Here is a 26332-nt window from a genome sequence, read left to right as displayed (position 1 = left end):
ATACTCTTCCCAATGCCATTAATAAAAGTTGATTCTGGTTCACACAAACAGCCGATTCTAGAAATTACATGTTACTGAATATGTTCAAATTAGTCTAGGCTGTATCGTCGTCCCCGTTAGGTAAATTACTCCGATTCAAATTTTTTTGCACAAACTTACTCAAAAAGAGGTCCTTATTATAACAAATCTACTTTGTCCTGGGTGCCAGGCACTACTTGATCGATAAATTGTTTAAACATTTTTTTTAGACAAATAAATAATTTTTTCACTTCGAACAATTTTTTTTAGATCATTTGGGTTAGTCTAAGCAAAAAAAGGTATTTTGTAATTTTTCTCTAAAATTGATTGTTGTCGACTTATACGCGATTTACAATTTGAAAAATGCGAAAATAGCCACTTTCAAGGCTTAATAACTCGGTTAAAATCCATTATTAATTATTATGAAAGTCAGAAAGTGACCAAATCAAAGTTTATAGCCCCCTCTACAAGATCCAGCAGAAATTTTTGTCACTACAGTAGTCTCTCTTGATAACGATTCCCTATATAACGATAATTCCTCTATAACGATCAAAATAGTAAACATTGTTTGGTTCGTCATAAGGACAATATAATAATTCTTTCTCTATACCGATATCGTTCTCTCTTTATAACGATAACTTTTCAATATTCGATGACCTCACTTTTCAAGAAACAAGTGATAACCATTTGCGTTTGGCAATAACTAAGATAACTAAACCGTAAGAATTTTACCAATTAAAGATAACACTTAATTGAAACACAGGGAATAACTGAAAAAGCTCTTGCTAGGTGTAACTTGATAAAAAGTGATTAGTGAGTGATTCATTTTCTGGCTCCAATTTAGCAAAAATTTGGTGGTTCAAATTTCAATCCGATATGCAGAAAGTTGAGTAATACACGCTTTTATCGTCCGGGCGGTGTGCCTTAACTGTTTTCACACAGATGTTGTCCTTTATTGACTATTGACGATTTCTAAGTTTCAATTTCGGTTGTATCTCGGTCTGTGAACAGTCAGGATGTTTTCTTAAAAGCGTAGAGTACTCTCGGTTAAAGAAAAGTTATCGATAACTCGGGCAATAGAGAAAATTAACACAAGTTATTTAGTAAAATATAATTACTATTACAATAACGATTTTCTTCTCTCTCTCTGTATAACAATCTCTCCTTATAACGATGAAAATTCCCGGTTCCTTGCAAATCGTTATAGAGAGAGAGGACTGTATTTTATTACTAATCTTTATCTTTAATTGTTAACAATGAGCGCTAAGTGCGTATTAGGCGGCCGTCAATGGTGAGTGCTAAAGAGATACACCATTCCGGCCGTCCAATGGTGGATCTCACTCGCATTCGCATTGACGGCCGCCTCAATACACGCTTAGCGCTCATTGTTGATAATTAAAAATAATATCTTATTAATGAAATAATGACAAAAATTTCTTTAGGATCTTATAGAGGTAGCTTTAATTTTTGATTTTTTTTAGTTTCTGACTATCATAATATATAATATCGTATGGCATTTTTGCCTTTCGGACAGTTCCGGCGCCAATTACATCTTTAACCCTGTTTCAAGTAACTAATGTCGATGTACACTAGCCCAGGGGGACCGACGGCTTAACGTGCTCTCCGAGGCACGGTGAGACGGCTCGTGTCATTATTGGAAATGAAAATGGTTTGTCTTTGGCAGGACCGCAAATAATGATATGTACCACCAGTGGTACATGTACCACAGATTGAGAACCGCTGCTTTACATAATATGAGATAGAGTAGATAAAAATTATTTTTGTGAATTTGGTTAACAAAAATTGGTTAAACAATTTTTCGACCGCGGTACCGCGTGACACTCTGTGTATTTGTTATAAGGATTGTTATACGGATGTATTTCTTTGAGTAAGTTTGTGCAAAAAATCGAATCAGAATAATTTACCTAACGGGGGCGACGTTACAGGCTATACTAATAAGTAGTTGAAACGGTCAAAACAAAGAAACGCACACTCATCAAAAATGCACTTGCGATTCTCGTATAATCATCATTTACTGAATCGATCCAGGAAGAGTCAACTCCAACTAGTAAAAGTTGATTTAAATTTTTAAAATCAACTTTTACTGCTCGTTTCAGTTGGAGTTGACTCCAACTAGTTGGAGTCAACTCTAACTGAGAATCAACTTGAACTGTAACATATACATCTTTTGATACATATTATAAACTTACGTGCATAGAAATCGGCCCACCTAAAAATTTGGTCATTTTTGAAGTCTCCTATTTCCTAAACCTGTTGGCCGATTTAAGCGATTTTTTAATATGTTATAGCCTTCTTCTTCAACAATCAGCCCTATTCTGTAACTTTTAACAAATCGAATAGAAATGACCAAGTCGAATCGTAATTACCCAAAATCGGAATGTTTGGAGCGTCATTTTTGTGTTTGGATCGGTATTCTGTAACTCATATCGTAATCGAAATCTCTGACTTCTATTTCACGCGGTTCTGAGGAGGTGGCAACCGCGCAGTAACCAGCGAAATTGTGTTCTGTGACCTATTTTGTTACTTGAAATATGACACCGTTGCCATTTCCTCAATGTTTTCATACTTTCTTCATACTATCCTCAAAGTTTTGAGAAGTAAATAAAATATTCGTGTAAATACTGGATGCAAAAAGCTCAAAAGAGGATAAATGGTTTTAAATTAAAGTTAATTAAAATTGATATAAAAAAGAAGATAAACTGATAATTAAAAAAGATAAGTAAAGATAAGAAGTATAAATGCTTTTAAATCAAAGATATTTAAATTGATGTTATTAATTCATTATTATTAATAAATTATTTAAAATTGATATTACTAATAATATGCAATCTTTAAGATTCGATTCCAGTTGAAATAACTGCTAAACAGCTTTTCCCAAAAATGGCATCTTTTCTATAATTTGTTCAGACTATGAGCGTTGACTGATAAATATACAAGTATACTGGTATAATATTTATTTATCAATTAACGCATAAGAAGTCTATCGTATGCTATTCTTGTGCATTATACCATTGATTGCAATTGTACAAGAAATATGCGAACAAAATATGGCAACAATGTGAATGGGAAACATTCAGACGCCAAGTAGCAAATAAATAAGGTTAGGTCCAATTATTCATACTCGTACAACATGTCTAAATGAAATATATATAGTTCTCTAAACAAATAACACCACAGACTAAAAATTAAGCAGCTAAAAAAAGGTACAAATACTATAAATAATTATAAATAAGTAGTATGTAATTAATTATTTTTATATATAAAATATAAACGTCAAAACAAAACAAAATGCGCTTGCGTCAACCACAATTCCGATAATCGAAATCTCATCTCGACAGGGTAAATGCTGTCGAAGTGATTTCTATTCACATTACGATTGTAGAGATTCCGAAGAAGTTATGGAATACGGATTTGGACTATTTCTATTCGACTTGGTCACTTCTATTCGATTTTACTGACTTCTATCATCGAAATGAGTTACAGAATAGGCATGAATATCGCTGTGAAAATATTATTGTTAAACAGGTAAGTGTTATTTTATACCGGGTGTAACAATGATAGTGTGTTTTTTTCTCAAAGTTCGGAACACTTTGTGGAATATTTTAGCAAATATAAAATATTGAATTTAAAACTCTACTGTACCCTTCGGCTTTCTTAATATTTTGCTTTTTGATTCATTCGCTTATGTTGTATAACAAAAAAGTTAGATATTTTAACGACTAGCAACGTTCTTCATCAATACAGGGTGTTTGTAAATAAGTGCGACAAACTTTAAGGGGTAATTCTGCATGAAAAAATAATGACCGTTAGGTTTATAATTATATGTTTGCATATGCTTCGTTTCAGAAATACGGGATGTTAAATTTGTTCGTACAATCCGACGATTTATTTATTGCTCTAAAACCGCATGAGATATACAAATGAAATTGGGTAGGTTTTAAGAGGTAATTATTGCGCATTTTTTGCCATACAGCTAAGAATTTTATATTCACCATTGGCGTGCATACGGGTAATATGACCGGGTTATATGACCGGAATGCAGGCCAATGGTGAATATAAAATTTTTAATTGTATGTCAAATATGCGCAATAACTACCTCTTAAAACCCACCAAATTTCATTTGCATATCTCAACCGGTTTTAGAGCAGTAAATAAATCGTCAGTTTGTTAAAAAAATTCAACATCCCGTACTCGAAAACGAAGCATTTGCGGAAATATGTTTATAAATGAATCGGTCATTATTTTTCATGCAGAATTTCCCCTTAAAATTTGTCGCACTTATTTTGAAACACCCTGTGTTGATGAAGAACGTTGCTAGTTGTTAAAATATCTAACTTTTTTATTATTCAACATAAGCGAATGAATCAAAAAGCAAAATGTTAAGAAAGCCTAAGGCTACAGTTGAGTAGTTTTAATTTTAATATTTTACATACGCTAGAATATTCCACAGGGTGTTCCGAACTTTGAGGAAAAAACACAGTATGATTGTTACACCCGGTATAAAATAACACTTACCTGTTTAGCAACAATATTACTACAGCGGTATTGTTGAAGAACAAGGCTATAACATATTAAAAAATCACTTAAATCGGCCAACAAGTTTAGGAAATACGAGACTTCAAAAATGACCAAATTTTTAGGTGGGCCGATTTCTATGCACGTATGTTTAGTATACAGTAAGGAGTTTTTTCCCTTACTGTACAGGGTTGTCCCGTCTTCCTAAATTCATTGTTAATTTTAAGCTTGGACCGTTTTCGTGACCTTTTCCGTATGACCGAAAATAGTACTACACCATAATAGTATATTGTGTAACAAGTGCAGAGGTACTAATTTCTCACCAGTTTGAAAAGTTGCGGTACGAGCGCCAGCGAGTGCCGCAATTCAAACGAGTGAGAAATTACGTTTCTGTACGTGTTACACACAATACTTTTTCTACAACCACATATTTTGGTAAAACTAAAAATCACAATTTCCAATCGAAGATTTATTATAACAATAAATTATAAATTTTAAACTGTGTTCAATTAATACTAATCAATTTAAATTCCTTATACCTAAACAAATTACACAGAAATCATTTAAAAAATTAATGCACTACCTTAATTTGTTTGAATTTAAACAATTTTAAATAATTATTACAAAATAATGTCCCATTTGACGTTATATTTATGCAGTCACGGATCCTACTTCATTCGACGTATCTTGCGGAGGTTGCTAAATCCTTATTGGTTAATTGATAATTGTAAAATATTCATTAAGAACAAAATTGTAAGATAAAACAGTTGTAACATCCATAATTTAATTTCTATTCGATAATTAAAAGCACACAGTAGCGATCAATAGGTAGCAACAAACGCGGTCCAAGATTGCGAAAGTTCTGCGAACTTTCAAATGTGAGGCAACAGTGCGTCGGTAATTCGACACTGACAGTGACGTTTATACTATCAAAAACAATAATAATTTTTGTACACATAGGCGATAAATATTGCCAAGTCAGTGACGTTCGATTTCTTGTTATAAAAAGATCGATTTTTAGTATTCCCAATGTGACACAAAATCTAGGCACGGGATAAGAAAGTTTATTTGAACAGAGTGTATTTTTTTGTCTTTCTTAATGGCGGTACAAGCTCCTTTTTTCAATATTTTATTTAGTTATAGAGTAATTTCCACATACTAACATATTTCTGAAATTGGGCTCTGTACCGCCTTTCTTTATTATATTACGAATATATGTGCCAAATATCTCGACAAAATATTTAAAATTAGAGCCGCAATCTTGGAACGCGTTTTTTGCTACCTGTTGATCGCTACTGTTTGCTTTTAAGTATAATAATTGTCTTACAGGCAGTGGCGGCCCGTGAGGTAGTGCCATAGAGCCATGGCACCACCTTGCTAACTATGCAGAAACATATTTTTTATCTTCAAAACCTTTTAATGCTTGTTTTAATTTAATTTTTTTGTTTGTATTTCTTATTATCTTCATAAATTATATAAAATCTGGCAAACTTGTGCGTAGTACAATCCCTGCCACTTACAGGGGAGAATATTCGACCGTAGAATATTGTGCCGTAATCAGTACTGACACTCCTGAAAAGGGAAAGATTTCACGAGCATTCTATATAAGTGACAGAGGAAGAGCTATATTGGACTATTAGTATACCTTCAAATGAGAATCTTTGTGCCGAGCACGAGGGTATCTATTTATTTCGAGTTTCTTTACGTGCTGGCTTGTCACTTTTTTTATGTCCATTTTCTGTTAAAAAGTTTTTGTATTTATAATTAAACTTTTAATGCATCATGATCGTGGGTGTATTATAAATAATATTTTGATTATTTCTTAGGTTTAATTTATTAATAATTGACAATGAATCAGATTAGCGTCTTAAAAAAATTTTTGGTGGTTTTTCGTCAAAACAAAAACTACAAATTTTATAAGGTTTTGTGGAGCTTTCGAGTTAGCTTTAAGAGGTCACGACGAAAAAGAAAATTCAGAAAATAGAGGCATATTTAAGAATCTGGTCAATTTTAGCGTCAAATTAGACAACGACTTAAAGGTTAAGATTCAAATTTCCAGAATTTTCAAAGGTCTACCTTCTCCGGACATTAAGTTGCTTCTTATTTATTTATGTCGGAGAAGTTTTCTGCTTATAAGCATCAGTTCTCCGAATTATTTCTTAATGAAACATGGAGACAGTTTTAATTTTTAAGCAAAACTCGGTTTAAATCTCAATTAGAAGTACTGTATCAGCCAGATGAATTAGGTACTACATACCTCTGGGGCTGTTCTGCTATCGGTTTTATTAAACGACGAAGGTTTAAAAAGCACATTTGAAGAAACTATTAAACTTTTTAAATATTTTGAATTTGAATTAAATACAACGAAAGAAGAACGACTTAGTGCTATAGGTATGCTATCTGCAGAAAAGCATTTTGTAAATTGTATTCATCATTTCATTTGTAGGAGATTCTGACCAATAGAAAGCTACAGAAATGCAAATTAAGGTGATAATTTTTGGTAATATCCCGTCGTCAAGTATATTACGTCAGATGCCCTTCGTTGTTACGAAACAATGGATTCAGTGACATTAATGACAATTAATGTTTTAAAAGTTGTAAAAGTGATGACTTTCAACCGTAAAATGTGTTATAACAACTGTATGTTTAACAGTACTAATTTGTACTTACATAAATAAATTACAATAAAATTTTTGTTTTGAACAGTTTTATTCATGAAATAATCGCAACAAATTGCACTCGATCTCTAAAATTAACATAGAATTTTAGAGCTCTTGTGCAATTACTACTGATAATTTTAATAGTAAAGCCATTAAAAACTTTGCAACCAAAAAAAAAGAATCGTAATCGGGTTTTATATATCGTAAACTTTAAGAGTGATATTACACAAATTTGTGCATGTGTGTGAATAATGAAATAGTATTATTTTCATAATTTTGTAAATAGAGACTAGATCATAATAACAAACTTCAAGTACTATCAGCAGTAAGTACTGGTGGTATGTTGAGGGTTTTTTATTATTAATTTATTTACGGAACTGTTTTGATAAATTTTGGACAACTTCTTGGCATCTCAGATAAATATATGCAGGTACATAAGATACATAAGGCAAAAGAATCTGCGCCTATTTTTTAATTTTTGTTTTAAGTACATATACCTTTTTTAGCAATATCCTGAATTAATCACTAAAAATTTTAGCGGCTGCCCGAATTCTGGCACTACCTTCATAAAGTGGTACGAGCCGCCATCAGTGCTTACAGGTTATATTTGTCTAAACTTTAACCGCAGATGTAAACAGAATATATAACGCAACTCTGAATGAGGTAGTCTACTGTGCAGAAAAAAACTTTCCGGCACAGAAGCGTCACTTTTCTGCACACTAATGTCATATATTTTATACTGTGAGAAAATATCAACTTTGTTAACATCACTGGCGAAGCGTCCGTGTAACCACTGTTACCATTGGTAACAGTTAAAAATCTTGCAATAAATATTTTATGACTGTTATGAAATAATTCCATTTATATTTTTTACCAACAGAAATATTTGTTTTATGATGACGACCAACAGAGAATGATGATGACCAACAGAAATATTTGTTAATAGTACCTAATTAAGTAAATAGCCAACTAGACGCACGAAAATATTGGCGAGATAAATGAATCCATTGCACTTTATTATATATGCTGTTACCAATCCTGGCAGTGGTAACGCAGGAGAAACCTCGCTGTCGCTCGGGACTAGCTCGTTTCTGAAAATTTTGAAGGAGCGACGGCTCTGTTCGAGCGACGAGAGACGGCGAGCGGGCACGCTGTGTATATCAGTATTGTCACCATTTTGAGGAATGGTAACATTAGTTTAGTACCTATTACAGATTACAGTGTGCGTGCATTTAAACATGGAAGAGTGTTGCTACGTATTGCGTAATTGATCAACTACTTGAAAAGTTATTCTCCTTGTATATTTTTTTTATATATAATTTTGAAGAAAAAAAAATGATATTATTGAAAATGGAAGAATTAAAATATGAACGATTGTTTTCAAAATCTATTCTTTTTCCTACTTGTTCATTGTTTTATGTTAATTTTATGGTAGAATAATACAGCGTGTGTCAGCCAAATGGAATAAATTCAATAGTTCAAATACTAATTGTTTTTTTGAGAAATGCTCAGATCTATCGATTAGCATTTTAAATATTAATTTTTAATATACAATAATAATGTATACAGGGTGTCCCAATTTAGAAATATGACGTCATCGGTAATTTTCTTAAATGGCAACACTGTTATTTTAATGGCTATTTAGATAGAGCGTATAAAGCTATACATAACTGCAAAATATCAAATTTTTATTTTTTAACATTTTACAAGATAATAAAAAATAAAATTATGTGTGTAATGTGGAATAAACTTAATAGTTAAAATAATAATTGTTTTTTTTTATGCTTAGACCTGTCGATTAGTATTTGAAATCGAAATTTTTTACATACAATAATAATATATACAGGGTGTCCCAATTTAGAGATTTAATGTTATTTTTTATTATCTTGTAAATGGTAAGGAATAAAAATTTCATATTTTGTAGTTATGTATAACTTTACACACCCTATCAAAATAGCTATCAAAATGACAATATTGCCATTTAAGAAAATCAATGATGACGCCATATCTCTAAATTGGGACACCTTGTATACATTATTATTGTATGAAAAAAATTTCCATTTGAAATACTAATCGACAGATTTAGTAATTTTTCAAAAAAAAAAAACAATTAGTATTTAAACTATCGAATTTATTCCAAATTACAGACACGACTTTGTTATTTTTTATTATCTTGTAAATGGTAAGGAATAAAAATTTGATATTTTGCAGTTATGTATAACTTTACACACCCTATCCAAATAGCTATCAAAATGACAATATTGCCATTTAAGAAACTCAATGATGACGCCATATATCTAAATTGGGACACCCTGTATACATTATTATTGTATGAAAAAAATTTCCATTTGAAATACTAATCGACAGATCTAGTCATTTTTCAAAAAAACAATTAGTATTTGAACTATTGAATTTATTCCATTTGGCTGACACACAGTGTATGTTTAGTTTGTTTATTATTTATTGTTATACCTGTTACATATATAATTTGGCAATAGTGATTTGTTTAATTTTATCCCACAGGATTGAAAACAAAAACTTATATTTGGGAGGTTCAAAATAATTTTTTTTTAAATAAGATTTTTTTACATCTGGTTTGGTAACACTTTAAAAAAGTCACGCGTCGTCACTGGTTAACCCTCCGTTAGTCGCTAGGATAAACGGAGCATCAAGAGTCGCTACGGTGTCAGAGACCGACAATTTAAAAAAAATAGTTATTGCTATAAAATTCATACTAATATTTTATATTGTGTATAGGAATGACTGAAAAATATTTCTGAAAATGTTTTATTGAAAACAACATATAAAATGAAAAACCCTAGTATAACAATATACATATTGTTATTTGTATTATAAAGATATTCGCTAGGAACCATTTCCCATAATTCCAACAAACGTTTTTGTTCGACTTCAAAGGACATCTATAAATAAGATTTGACTAAAACTTACCGATAAAATGCAATAATAAGATACTAAATCTTTATCTGAACTGCAAGTTATGCCAATAAAGTAATAACCACACCGTTAGTCGCTACGGAGTCTTGCACCGAAAATAGCTATAAAACTCGAACAACTGTACCCAAGTAGGTAAGAATGTATACTAACACGAGGTTAGCTGACAGGAAGAGGTACAGAAAGTGACGATAGAAAAACCCAGTTATTTTGTAAATCCCGAATGAATAATTCTGTCGTCGGTGTGTGACACCGATAGCGACTAACGGAGGGTTAACATAAAACTGTGCAGAAAAGTGCATTTTAAGTAGTGGTTGTAGAAAAAAAAATTGTCTGCCAAACTGAGAACTATTCTGATGCACCTAACATTACACCCCACACCTCACATATATGTTATAACGACGTTCGGAAACCACTCAGTAGGTACGTTTCGGCACATGACACATACAAATTTGAGGCATGCGAATTTCAGTACTGTTTATTTTGCCACATACTGTATTTTTGATAGTCATTCGAGCCGAATTTTGAACAATCTTTTTGTAAGTAAAATCGCGCTTCCATTGGAAAGCTTTTGCTGAACATAAAAAGCCATTAAAAAATATATATAATATGTTTGTCACTAACCTTTTTGTAATTCCTCTCACTCAACTCAATACGAAGTTCAGGTAATTGAGGCTCCGGCGGGTATTGGTCTATATCCAATATTGACACCGTAATGACCTTTTTTACTTCTCGCATATTCCCTTTTTGTGTCCCGCTAACGGTTTCTACGGTACAGGTCAGTTTTAAGTGAATGTCGGTTTCCTTAAATTTTCTGGCTCGCTCGGTAAGGGCCAGAGACCAGTAATTTTGAATGGTGTTTGGCGGGACCAGAGTGACGAACTTTTCTGGAATAATATCAAGTACAAAATTTAAAAACAATACCGATTTTTTTAACAAAGTAAAATAAGCATACTGATATTCGACCAGTAAGGATCTGTGAAAAAACGTCTATTTTTGGATGTGAGAGGTGGCATTCGGATTTTAGCAGATAAAGTTAGGTGACACCTTCAGTAATAATAATTGACTTATGCTCCTTCTCAAATATGCCCGGAACATTAATAAAAAAATTAAAATATTTAAAAATTTCGCAAAACATCGATTTTTTTCTGCTTTCTTTGCTTATAACTTTAAAACGATTCGTTTTGGAACAAAGTCGTAGAGAAATAAAATAAAGATAATTGAATTTTTTATGATATACGACTGGTCAAAAATGTCTTAATGTATTACCTTTTCTGCAATATAGCAATAAATACAGAATAAGGGGGCAAAATACGCCTGTTGTTATTCAATGTTTTTAACCACTTTGGCGGCACTTAGAACCTTAGTAATTCGCTTAGGAAATTCTTTGTAACATACTTAAACCGTGTACTAAATTTCATTAAAATCGACCTAATATAGATTTTGCATAATAAATTTGCCATCTAAATGTGTTTAAAAAAGTTCTAATTTTTAAAATATTTCTGAACAAAAAGTAGACCATTTAGAAGTTGGTTAATTTTTTTTATAAAGAGGTGCTCTACCTATCTAATACACTTTACAGAATTAAAATCGGATTATTTAAGAGGCCTCAGCAATGTTTTAAACTTATAAACAATTTTTTGGCTTATGAACAAATAGCTTTGTTTAATAATAAAAAATTAATTTTTAGCAACGCAAATAATTAAAATAGTACGGCAGATTCGTGCAATATATTATAAGAATTGCACATTTAATGATACAAGCGTATAATTTGGTCCACCTATACTGCACAAATAAAGGTTCAAATTTAGATATGAGGCCATCTCAGATTTTGCCTTTTACAAAAATGGCGGTCATTCAAAATGGGCGACTATACATATATGACTAATAGCACGATATCTTTTGAATGAATAGTCCGATTTCAACCAAATTTGGTACGTAGGTTCGTTTTGTGATTTACAAGATCGATGCCATAAACTGGAAGAATCGTTTTACCAGAAGTTTTGTTTTTCATGGTTTTTTATGTAAAACTATTTTATATTATGTAATTAATTTATTTTCAATTTTTTCACCCTGTATATATTAATTCTACAAAATGGTAATACCACTATTGAAAAGAGCGTAAGAATATGTTTTAGGAAATATTTTGAACTTTGTACTTGTGTTTGTACACATGTACCTATATGTGGCAGATTCGTGCAAATATTATAAGAATTATTGTACATTTAATGGTAGAGTCATATAATTTGGACAACCTATACTACACATACAAAAGTTCAAATTTAGATATGAGGCCATCTCAGATTTTGCCTTTTACAAAAATGGCGAGCATTCAAAATGGCGGCTATACATATGTGACTAATAGCACGATAACTTTTGAACGAAAAGTCTGATTTTAGCCAAATTTGGTATCAAGTTTCTTTTTTTGATGAATAAGATCGAGGTCTTGAACCGGAAGAATCGGTTTACCAGAAGTTGTGTTTTTACTGTTTTTTATGTAAAAATATGTTGTTGTTTTTGAAGTTATACTTCTTTACGGGCGTAATGACGGTGAAATTTTATACGGGAAAACCTAGCGACCGGGCGCATGCGCATTATAACTTTGTTCTGATTGGATGTTCAAATGACATGACAAAAATTATCCAATATGGCAGCTGTGGCACAGCTGTGGGACTGTGTTTGGTTATAATGTATGCTTGTTGCGTTTTAAAATTTGTAGGAAGAGAAACAACAAACAAAAAGTTAGTTAATGGTTATACTGCCTTTTTAAATAGTTTTCATATTATATTTTTGGACTTATTTACATAGAAGAGATGATTGTTGCATGCCAATGTGAAAGCTCATCAAACTGTGCCTAGTATGAGTGCCGCAGATCTCGCTTATTCAAAGCTAAAGAATCTTTCACTGGTAAGTGTTTTATAAATAGTTGATCAAATTTTGTTATGATATTTGAACATAGCCACTTTGCACGACGCAAGTGATTGCGAAATTTATTAGTCGTTATACGGGCTCCGATACCTTCCTTGAACCTACCAAAATACATAAGTAGTATGTAATACTTTTATTTACATAATTTGATTCTTCTTACTCTATGTTTTGTTGTATTTTTCAATTCTAAATCATTTCAATTTAAAATCAAAATAATTTGATTTACATAAGTTAAAAATGTCAAAAGATTAATCTGTTTAGTTAGACGATCTTCGCACGTAATGACAAGCTGTCTCTATGGCGAAGTTTTAATGCGGGTGAAACCCAATACAACGCAAATACCAGCCGCGTGGTAAGTTGGTTCGAATCCCAATAGAAACTTTTATTTTTTTATTTTTTTTATACATTTTATGATTGTAAGTATATTTATTATATAATTTTATTTTCAGAAAATACGTATTTAGTTAAAATTTTTTCCGACAATTAATGTTCAGAAATCATTTGTGGCATTTTTAATGTGTTTGTGTGTGTTTTTTTTTTATTATTTCAATTTTTGGCACTGTTTTAATAAAAATGTTTGAGAAGTAGTAAGTATAAATTAATTTAATATTTAAATAAAATATAAATAAAAAGTATATTAATTTCAAAAATGAATAACCATTTTCAATTTTTCATTTTCATTTTTGATTTACATTTACTCTGTGTGGAGTATGAAGGGAACCAGTCTCGTTGGAACTTTACCGCGCTGAGCAGATGTGACGTGAATTGTAAATTGTAGAATTCCCTCATCTTCCTTAGTCTCAGCATCCGTATGGCTTGCAAATTGTAGAAGCCTCGGAGGTGTAACCAGAGAAGGTTCCCATTGTTTTCATTCTAGTGGGATATGTTATATGCCATTAGAGTGAAAACTTAGTCTTTTTTTATATTAATTTCGTTTATAATCATATAATCATATAATCATATAATAGAAGTATAACTTCTTACGTGCGTACAAAGTACACACACATTCTTTTTTTCAATTCTTTTACCCTGTATATATTAATTTTTCAAAAAGGTAATACCGCCATTGAAAATAGTGTAAAAATATTTTTTAGGAAAGATTTTGGACTTTTTAGTTATGTTAATTACCATTTAATAAATGCATAACGTATCTTCACATGTACCTATGTGCGGTAGATTCATTTTGAATGCCTGCCATTTTTGTAAAAGACGAAATCTGAGATGGCCCCATATCTAAATTTGAATCTTTGTATGTGTAGTGTGTGTGGTCTAAATTATATGCTTTTAGCATTAAATGTACAATAATTCTTATATTATTTGCACGAATGCGCCGCACATAGGTTTATAGGTACATGTTAAGACACGTTATGCATAGTGATGTGAGTCGAGAATATTTCCAAGCGAATATTCGCGAACATTGGAAAGTTTCCGAGAATATTCGCCTATAAAAAATGGAAATATTCTCCTGACCGCGAATATTCCCGGAAACTTTCAATTGAAAATTCGAGTCCGAGAAGTTTCCAGAATGTTTTCGAGAACTTTCCGTAATATTTCCGAGAACTTTTAAGAATATTTTCAATAGAATTTTGGACATAAGAATCAGTGAGGTAATTTGAATTTACATGGAAGTAGCTATTAGTAGCTATTTAATTCACAAGGCGCGCGGCGAAACTATACCACTGCTAATAGTACAAAAGGAACATTGTTTTGAATTATATTAAAAATGCATTGAATATATGATTATATTTATACCTACTAAAAATGACTATAGCTATATTAAAATCACAATAAAGATGCACTAGAAATAAACAAACCAAGATACGTTGAATGGTACGATGAGTAATCCCGAATCATGATTTAAAATGTATAAACTTTGCAAATCATGATTTGGAATTTACAATATAGGATAAATTGTAAATCATGATTTGTCTTGACTTGTTTATTTCTAGTGCATATTTATGGTGATTGCAGTATAGGTATAATGCATGCGAATATTTCAAAAGTGAAATAATAAAAAAAAAGAAAAAATTAAAAACAACAATAAAGTTTTATTATTACAACTTCCTGTAAAAACTAGATGTGGTTCAATTCTTAATAAATTATATAAATATGTAAATAACATTATTGCGTCTAAAAGTGATTTACCGAGACTTAGGTCATAGAGGCAGAAAATTTTAAATTTTCACGGAATTTTAAACATAACTGTTTGGATGATCAAATGCAAAAAACTTGCAAAAAGTAGCAGTTGTGCTAACACCAATTATTGCGAACTGGATTAGGTACTTTATTGGAAGTATGTTTAAATATCCCAGGTTGTCGAGGCATTTAAGATACAGAAAATATTTTTACCGAGAATATTCCATTACTTCCAATCAGTAAGCCTGAAGAAAAGGAATGCTTATCTAAATTAGAAAAAAGAAAAAAAAATGGCAGTGAAGCTGTGCACTATGCTGCAAACTTACTTATCCTTCTTTCACAGGACAAAGCCTCACTGGTGAAGAGCATATTGGCTATGCGGTGTATAGACAAGATAATAACCAATCATCCCAAGTTTATTGACAAAAAAGAAATAATTTTTACAAAACTAACAACGTTCTGTGCAAAAGCGGAACTTTGGTCAATGGAGTTTATTTGGCTAACTACTGATTTGATACAAATTCAGCTACATCTTAGATCTAAAGTTTTTGATGTATGCATTATTTCGATATTAACATATCGGAACAAACACGTACAATCACAAAAAAAATATGAATATCGTTGCCTAGTTCTAACAGTAAATATCTCATTTTTCGCAACTTTTGAGGAGATCATATTAACTGTTGCTCCGTATTCCCAAAAGTTATTCAATTTCTGTTTTAAGATTTTATTTATTATAAATATTACTGTTATGTTATGCAATGATCATATATACTGGAATTGAAAAGCTTTTGGGGTTGCAGAGCAACAGTTACAAGGATCTCTTCCAAAGTTGCGAAAAGTGAAATATTCACTATTATAACTTAGACAACGATATACTCAGAGTCACTCAACACACGACGGAAAGAGCAATGCTAGGCATATCAATTAAGGACAGGAAAATAAACACATGGATAAGACAGAAAACCAAATTCACCGATGTGGTACAAAATTCATTAAAATTGAAATGGGAAATACGCTGGACATGTAACTAGGAGCGATCTAAACAAATGGCACAGAACAATTCTAACCTGGATACCATACCAACACAAAAGACCCAGAGGCATGACATGGACAGATGAGCTGAAACGGACTGCCGAGAAAAATTGGCTACAAGTAGCGTAAAATAAAAACAATGGAAAGGAAGACTTGAAGAGGCTTATGTTCAGATGTGGACGGGCTAGACAAACAAGAAGAAGAAGAAGAACTAATGATTTGTATAATTTATTACAATAATTTTAATAAAAATACAATATTTCCATAAGTTTCCGAAAATTTCCAATATTCCCGGAAAGTTTCCGGAAACTTTCCGGTGTTCGAATCTTCCCGGAAATATTACATCACTAGTTATGCATTTATTAATTGGTAATTAATATAACTAAAGAGTTCAAAATATTGCCTAGAAAATATTTTTACGCTCTTTTCAACGTCGGTATTAACTTTTTGAAAAATTAATATATACAGGGTGAAAGAATTGGTAAAAAAACAATACGTTTTTACATAAAAATCAGGAAAAACACAACTTCTGGTAAATCGATTCTTCCGGTTCAAGACCTTGGTCTAACACATCAAAATAAGAATCTATATAACAAATTTGGTTGAAATCAATTGGCAATAAGTCAAGGAAGAAAAGCTATAAAACAGCTGAATGGCATTTGGTGGAGTACAGGATTGCAAAATCAGACAAAGAAAAAAATCTACCAAACTATCGTGGAAGGAATTGTCCTGTACAACTCGGAAGTGTGGGAAGTAAAAGACCGACAAAATAAACGACTACAAGCTTTAGAAATGGACACGCTTAGAAGAAGCTGCAGAATATCTAAACTGCAGCATATCCCAAACGAAGAAATAAAAGAAAGAATGGAAGTAGAAAATGATATTATAGACAGAATAGAACAAAAAAGATTGATATGGTACGGGCACGTCCAGAGAATGGGACCAACAAGATGGCCCAAGAAAATGATCCAGTGTGCACCACCCGAGAGAAGAAAAAGAGGTAGACCGAAGAGAACATGGTTACAAGATGTAGATAAAGCAATGAACAGTAGACAACTCAACGAGGAAGATATTCGTGACCGAAAAGCATGGCGAATAGGATGCGGGAAACGGCGAATGCTGTAGAACACCCGATATATATATATATATATATATATATATATATATATATATATATATATATATATATATATATATATATATATGGTTGAAATCGGACTTTTCGTTCAAAAGTTATCGTGCTTTAAGTCACATATGTATAGTCGCCATTTTGCATGCCCGCCATTTTTGTAAAAGGTAAAATCTGAGATGGCCTTATATCTAAATTTGAACCTTGATGTGTGTAGTATATGTGGTCCAAATTATATGCTTCTACCATTAAATGCACAATAATTCTTATAATGTGTGCACGGATTTGCCACACATAGGTACTTGTGATGATACGTTATGCATTTATTAAATGATAATTAACATAACTATAAAGTTCAAAATATTTTCTACAAAATATTTTTACGCTCTTTTCAATTGCGGTATTGCCTTTTTGAAAAATTAATATATACAGAGGGAAAAAATTGAAAAAAAAACATATTTTTACATAAACAACCAGTAAAAACACAACTTCTGGTAAAACGATTCTTCCGGTTCACCATGTCTCTCTTGTAAATCAAAAAGAAAACCTATTATACCAAATTTGGTTGAAATCGGACTTTTCATTCAAAAGTTATGGTACTATTAAACACATAAGTATAGCCGCCATTTGGAACGCCGGCCATTTTTGTAAAAGACAAAATCTGAGATGGCCTCATATCTAAATTTGAACCTTTATATGTGTAGTATATGTGGTGCAAATTATATGCTTGTATCATTAAATGTGCAATTGTTTCACATATCGGCCGCACTAAAACCGGTATAATTTGACTTAAACTTTCAAATGCTGTCAGCAGAATTGCTATTTTATTTTTTAATCAAAAGTTATTCGCGTTCAAAAATTGCAATTTTTCGATTTTTTGAAAGTTCCACTGCGTTTATCTCGAAAACTATGCATCATACGAAAAAACTTGTAAGAACATTTTTTGCTTAGAATTACCCAAGAAATACAAAAAAAATGTTTTATTTTCCGAAAAATCGATGTTATGTAATTCCTCAAGTTCTTTGTTTATAACAATCTTATCGACATCCGGATCAACTGTTACCCAAAAAAATCGTATTCTACGGGTCAAAAATACATAAAAATCTTGGGTAAGTCCATCTAAATAAAGGAGCCCGTAGCACCCCCTCCTGGCCACAGCACTAATTTGTTTATAAGCCAAAAAATTGTTTATAATTTTAAAACATTGCTGAGGCTGCTTAAATAATCCGATTTCATTTCTGTAAAGTGTATTAGATAGATGGAGTTCTTCTTTATAATATAAAAAAAATTGACAAATCTTTGTATGTTCTAGTTTTTGTTGTGCAAGATTTTAAAAAATTTTAATTTTTTAAAAAAAGTTCAGATTTCAAAATTATTATTCAACATCTAGTAAGTCAAGTTTAATGAAGTTTGGTGTACAGTTTTAGCACATTACAAAAATTTTCTAAGCGAATTAGGAAGGTTCCAAGTGTAAGCTAAGTGATGGAAAATCATTGAATAAAGACAGGCTTGTTTTGCCCCCGTATTTTATATTTATTGCTATTTTGCAGCAAGGGTGATAAATTAAGACCTTCTTAACTAATCTCATCTGATAGAAAATTTAATTATCTTTGTTTTATTCCTATACGACTTTGTTCCAAAATGAATCGTTTTAAAGTTATAAGCAAAAAAACTTAGAAAAAAAACGAAATTTTTTGAAATTTTTAAATATTTTTTTTTTATTAATGTTCCGGGCATATTTGAAAGGAGCATAAATCAATTATTATTAACGAAGTTATCACCTAACTTTATCCGCAAAAATCTGAATGCCACCTCTCACATCCACCTAAAAACAGATCCTTACTGGTCTATATAGGTATACAGTTAAAAGGTAGTTTTTACAACCTACACCTTGGTAAAATCTTTCAAAAATAGAAAAAGGCTTTATTTGTTAATAAACTTTATTTATCATTGTCTGTGCTTTATTATAGTTTTATAGTGGATAATAGGGAGAAGCAGAATATCGTGGCTGTGCAACCTGAGAGAGTGGTACGGATGTACATCAAATGAACTTTTCAGAGCAGCCGTCTCTAAAATACGAATAGCTATGATGATTTACTCCAGGGTAAAAATCTAGAAATAGACCATGTTCGGGACACTCAAAGATCCAGATGGCTGACTACTTTTTTAGTTATTGTAGACCTATAGGAAGAAAACCTACCTGTTTCCTCCCTAGAGTTCGCGTCCGTTTTTTAATTATTAACAATTAAGTGCAAAAATCGCGATTTTTTCGATTTTTTGCACCCCATTCAAAAGCTAAATATTTGACATTAAATTACAAAATTTAAATTTTTAGAACATTAAAAAACCTTCAAAATGTCGATTTTTGAAATTTAAAAAGTTAATTTGTTGCTACGCAAACTGCAAAATAAGTGAAAATCGTTAATTGCTAATACATTTTACTAAAACTACCTTAGAACTTTAGTGTTTCACCCAAAGTTAGGTATTGGGATACTTAACAAACCCTCGAAAATTTGAGACCGATCCATTAATTAGTATTTTCTTCTTCACGTGCCATCTCCGCGACGGAGGTTGGTACTCATTATGGCTATTCTGATCTTAGATGCTGCTGCTCTGAATAGTTCGGTTGATGTGCATCCGTACCATTCCCTCAAGTTACACAATCACGAGATTCGTCTCCTTCCTACACTTCTCTTGCCCTAGATTTTCCCCTGTATAATCAACTGAAGTATGTTGTATCTCTCATTACGCATAACATGCCTCAGGTACTGCAGCTTTCGTGTCTTGATGGTTTCCAATATTTCCAGTCTTTTGTTGACTCTTCTTATGACTTCGTTGTTTGTTATGTGTTCGGTCCATGATATCTTCAGGATTCTTCTATACTCCCACAGTTCAAATGCTTCCAACTTTTTAGTAGTCGCTGCGTTAAGTGTCCATGCTTCTATCCCGTAAAGCAGAGTCGAGAAAATATAACACCTTGTCAGCCTAACTCTCAAGTCTAATTTCAGTTCTCTTTCACAAAGTACCTTTCTTATTTTATTGAAGTTTGTTCTTTCTTTCTCTATTCTAACTTTTATTTCTTTGGAGTAACCGTTTGTGTGATTAATTATTGTACCAAGATAGTTGTAGTTTTCTACTTGTTCTAAAGTTTTACCTTTAATTGTCAGGCTTTCATCATTATTTTGGGTTTTGATATCCTCATTTTAGTTTTTTGATATTTATTGATAATCCATATTCTTCTCCATACTCAACTATCTTGTTCATTAACTTATGGAGGTCTTTAAGGTTGTCTGCTATTATGATAGTGTCGTCCGCATATCTAATGTTGTTAGTTGGCGTTCCATTTACCTTTATTCCTGCTGTTTCTCCCTCGAGAGCTCTTTTCATAATTTCTTCAGAGTATGCATTGAATAGTAGTGGTGAAAATACACACCCCTGTCGCATTCCTGTTTTAATTTCGAACTCTTCTGATGTGTGTTCGTTAATGTGTATGTGTGCTTGCTGTTTATAATATAGATTTGTTATAATTCGAAGGTCATTGTATTGTAATTTTTTTGCTTTGAGGACGTCCATTAGATGTTTGTGACGGACTTTATCGAAAGCCTTGTTGTAATCTATGAAACAGACGTACATATCCTGGTTCACGTCCAAGCATCTCTGGATTAGTACGTTGAATGTAAAGAGAGCTTCACGGGTACCTACGCCTCTACGGAATCCAAATTGGGTTTCTTTAATATCCATATCAAATGTTTGGTAAATGCGTTTATGAATGTTCTTGAAAAACATTTCAAGTGTGTGAGACATCAGGCTTATGATGCGGTGGTCGGTGCATTCTCTAGCATTTTTCTTTTTTGGGAGATAAATAAATGTTGAGGTCAACCATTCACTGGGTATGTCACCCGTCTGATAAATTTCATTAAAGAGCTTTAAGAGGACATCTATGTACTCATTTTCTATTATTTTAAGGATATCAATAGGCAGTTGATCTGGCTCCGGGCTTTTTCCGTTACTGGTGTTTTTTAGTGCATACAATATTTCTTTGTTTGTAATTTCCACACTTGTTTCTCTGTTTTCGAAAGATATGTCTTGTAGGTTTCCTCTTTCGTCGTCGAAAAGCTCTTCCATATATTCTTTCCGTCGTTTTAGCTTCTCGTCGGTCGTTATAATAGTGTTTCCATTTTTGTCTAAAAGAGTTGTGTTGTGGTTTCTTTTTATCAGCCCTGCCATTTCTTTAGCCTTTTTATGCAGGTTGAATATATCGTATTTGTTCTGAAGATCTTCTATCTCTTTACATTTTTCCTCATAGTAAGTTTGTTTTACCTCTCTTATCTTTTTTCTGATTTCACTGTTAATTATTTTGTAATGTAATTGTCTTTGTTCTTAGCTTGTCTTCGTTGGTCCATCATGCCGAGTATCTCATCGGTCATCCAGTTGTCTCTCTTTCTTATCGGTTCTTTTAATATCTCTTCGCATGGAACAAGTAGGCAATTTTTTAGTGTTTCCCATTGATGGTTTATCTCGTAGGTGTTAGTATCTAATTTATCAAAATTTTCGTATATTTTCTGTTGAAGTTTGTTTTTTATATCAATTTCTTTCAGTTTTCTAACATCTATATTTGGAGTTCTTTGGGGTTTTCTAATACGTTTAAGCTTAAGCGTGACATTAGCGATTAGTGGGTAATGGTCTAATGTGACATCTGCTCCTGGATATGTTTTAACGGATTTGATGGTGTTACGATATCTCTCTTTAATCAGTATATAATCGATTTGGTTTCTTACCACTTTTTCCGGTTTATCTGCTGGTGAGCGCCATGTATATAACCGTCTCAAAGGTAATTTAAAGAACGCGTTTGTGATTATTAGATTCTGTTCTTGGCAGAATTGTATTAGACGATCACCTCTATCGTTACGTTCCCATAGTCCTTGATCTCCCATTATTGTTCCAGTACTTCCCTTGCCGACTTGCATTAAATTCGCCCATAACTACCGTGATTTACCTGCTATTTGTCATTTTCAGTGCATCTTCAATTTGTTGGTAGAATGTTTCTACTTCATCTTCTGTTGCATCCGTCGTTGGTGCATATACTTGGATCAAATTTAGTTTCGTGTGTGATGTCCTTATATTTGTAGTAGCATCACTCTTTCTGAGATTGGGACAACACTCTCTATTGACTTGTTGACCTCTGTATCGACAATAATTGCTACTCCACGTCTATGTTGGTTGTCAGTGTTTCCCGAGTAATATAAGGTACCAGTTTTGGTCGACTAATTATTTTAGGAGGTGGGTATTGGGGTACTTAACAAACCCTCAAAATTTGAGACCGATCCATTAAAAAAATTATCCAGTATAGTCAAAAATCCTAACGCCAATTTTGAGAAATGTTAGCTAATTTAGAATAACTTTAAAAATATTGTCCGTAGAAAAAATCAATTTACATATTAGAAAAGTTGGTATTTTATACGAATTTTTGAAATTGTTGTTTAACTGGTGACTAGTCGTGGTAAGTGAAGAGGGAGCTAAGAGCTGACAAATGCATGAGTTCAAAAACTAAAAAAGGCAACTTAAAACTACTATAATTTTATATATCTCGGGATCTACTAAAAATATTTTGATCGTTCTTTTTTAAGTATTATGTAATTTTTCTGTACATTAAAATATGCAATTTGTCTAGACATATATTAATTAATAAACTGTCTAATGTGTTTAAACAATTTTTGAAAAAATAATTTTTTCCCAAAAATCCATGATTTTAATCACACTATCGTTATTAATCATAGAAAAAGTTAAGTTATATTTTAATAAATAAATTATCTTCAATAAATAATTATCTAATAAAAATCATTTATTTAGTAAAGTGTACTTTAACTTTTTCTATGATAATTAATGATAATATGATTAAAAAAATTGATTTTTGTAAAAAAATATTTTTTCAAGAATTGTTTAAACAAATTAGACTGTTTATTAGTTAATAAATTTATAAACAAATGGCATATTTGTAATGTACGTAGAAATTACATGCAAATTAAAAAAAGAAAAATCAATGTCCATGGAGTTGATCCGGAGGTACAGAAAATTATATTCGTTTGAAATTACTTCTTCGGTATTTTAACTCGGTGGATTTGTAGGTTCCCCGTACTAATCGTTTGAACTACATTTTTGAAAAATGGTAGAGGGTGCTGTGAAGCTACAATGTTTGTCCAAATTTAAAAAAAAAATACAAATCCCAGTCTTTAAAATGGCATTAATGAGATTCCTTAATTATCATAAACAAATTAGCTGTGAATTAAAAAGGCCATAGGGCTAACTTTGTCTCAAATGAACCCAGGCTAATTTTTTTATTTGAAAATTCGTATTTAAATACTATCTTTTCGAATATATAAAAAGATTGTTTCTACGGACAATATTTTTAAAGTTATTCTAAATGTTTATAAACTACAAAATTTCAAAAATTTGGCATTAGGATTGTTGACTATATTAATTATGTTTTTTATCTTTTTTTAATACATTTTGATACTATCTAACCACTAATTTTTTTAATACTAATTTGATATACAAATTTTATATTTTAGTATTACTTATGTATATCTATGTATTATTAATATTATTTAAAATTTAAACATATTAAAGTCAGAATTTGGTATTAGTTTTTGAAAGCAAATTAAATGTAAGACCAAATACTTACGAGGTCGGGATAGTATCACGAGGTTTTTTTCTGGTTTTCCCTCGTGATTTACTATGGAACCTCTAACGCGAGAATTTTACTCTCATCGTTGCATTTGGTTGTCTTTTTAAAGACAGATCACATGCTGTGATTTTTTTGTTACGGATATTCTTGAGTTGGGATTGATTTCATGTAATCGAATGAACTATCTTTTAGTAAAGTCGTACCAGGAACGCAACTCATAAATATTGGCTATTTCATTTTAAAGTCTTCTACTTTAAAATGTATAATATACATTTTTGCATAGCAACATTTATATAATAGCAACAACATTTTTGTTTATTTTAGTAGTATTTTTGGATTTCTATACGTAAAATTGTGGCTTATTTCCCATTGAAAATAGTTGAAAATAAATTTAAAATAAACAAAAGGAATTCGTAATAAACGAATTCGTAATTCGTAATTAATAAACAAAAAATGCTGGATGTGAATGACGTTTAATTATTATTTTTAATTAATTACACATGATGTTTGAAGTAATAAAGTTTAGTTATAAATAACAAAATAAAGTGTGTAGTGCAACAGTAACAATCTTAAATTTGTTTATCTTATAATGAATATAAGAGCTTTATTTTATCTACATTTAAACAACCCTGTATTTATAATTGGTTCGGGGTTGTCCAACTATATAGGTGTTGATTAATCAAAATAAAATTAAATATAATTAAATAAAATGAAATAAAATAAAATAAACGAAAACAAAGAAAATACTTAAATAAAGTAAAATTAAATAAAATTAAACAAAATTAATTAAAATTAAATAAAATTTTATAATTTGCTGCTTGTTCGTTTCGTGTGCTCAGAACTTTTCTCCTGCTTGCCGTTCGTCAGAAAAGTTCGGTTTAGGGATATTTTTAGACAATTTTGAAAAATTAAAAAATTCATATTTTGCCCAATTTAAGTCCAAAAGTTAAACAGTTCTTCGAATAAAATTCTTCTTCGGTTAAATGAAGGAAATTTGTTGATCGTTCTTCCTCTGTCCTCAGAATATGTCTACGGCTTAAGATGTTGTATTTCGGACACCGATTGCGCAATTAAATATGCGCTCTTAATACAGCTGTTAAATATTTTGAGTAATTCTGATATATCACGTTTGTTCCAGATTTTCTTCAATGAGGTATGTTTATGCAGATTGTGCCTTTACTATTCTTTTTTCTACATTTGATATCCTAAATGATCTCCTGTTTTCCATTATTGATCCCATGTTAAGTTATCTAGTTCCTCTATTTGTCTTGAATTGATTTTAATTTTAGTTTCTTAGCTCTCTACGGTCCATTACATTGGAATATTTTGAAAGCTTGTCGATCTGCTTCTGTATTAGATTGCCATCTTCGGTTAGGAGACAAATAAAGGCAAGTATACATATGCGCTCTGCTCGGTGTGCGAGTCGCTTGCGCGCAGCGTGTTTGTTAGATTAGTATTGTCCTTTTCATGATCATTTTTCAGTGCGTAACAAATGATACGAAAAAGGGTAAGTCCGTGATAATACACATTTATGACATTTATTCTAACATGACATTTTAGTTAAATCTGACAGTTGTCACATTTTATTTTCAATTTGGAATAAAAACAAATCAAGTGTGTTTCTTGCATTTATAAAATGGTATTTTCTTTGATTTGTATAGTCTTATAAATTATACAGATTACATTTGTAATATTATTATCTAATTAAAAAAAATTATTTTTTATTATGGCGCCATCTATCGACAACTAGAATAACTAGAATAAATGTTATAAAAATGTCACCGACGAAATGTAATCACCGACGTGCCTTTTTTTCTGTCACATACAATTTAATGCGTTATAAAGAAATCGAAAAAGTGTGACGCACTGAAAGCTGATCATGAGAAATACTGTACGTGTTTTCCAGTGGCCCACAAACGGCTCGCACACGGCGCACCACGATCTAACTTATGTCGGTTTTTCAACAAACGCTTTGATGGTTCGCAATACGAATTTGGACGGGTTTGCGAGTGGTTTGTTGGTTTTGGCGTGCCTGAGTTGAATATTTGTTAGCAATGGAGTGTCAAAAGGAAATATCAAACTTATACCGTGGAAAATCATTATTGTGGGATTCTCAACAAAGGACCATTTAAACAAACAACTTAAAGCCGACATCTAAAGGGAAATAGAAGCTTAAATAAAAAATATACATGCGTACCCATGTAAAAAGGTCCTTTCATTGTTGTCTTCTTACCGGTGTGAGAAATACAAAAT

At 31.5% G+C, this 26332-nt stretch overlaps 1 protein-coding gene across 1 annotated transcript in view; it reads right to left on the bottom strand.

The window, feature by feature from the left end:
• Positions 1–26332, bottom strand: part of LOC114341076 (melanoma receptor tyrosine-protein kinase) — a 735210-nt gene that overhangs the window by 451918 nt on the left and 256960 nt on the right. The window contains exon 4 of the mRNA XM_050649582.1: positions 10791–11053. Coding sequence (XP_050505539.1) covers positions 10791–11053 — 263 coding nt within the window. The remainder of the gene's footprint in view (positions 1–10790; positions 11054–26332) is intronic.

This window comes from Diabrotica virgifera, chromosome 4 (assembly GCF_917563875.1).
Source record: "Diabrotica virgifera virgifera chromosome 4, PGI_DIABVI_V3a".
Lineage (NCBI taxonomy): Eukaryota > Metazoa > Arthropoda > Insecta > Coleoptera > Chrysomelidae > Diabrotica > Diabrotica virgifera.
Note: the sequence above shows the minus strand (reverse complement) of the source record. Positions and strands in the feature narration are given on the sequence as shown.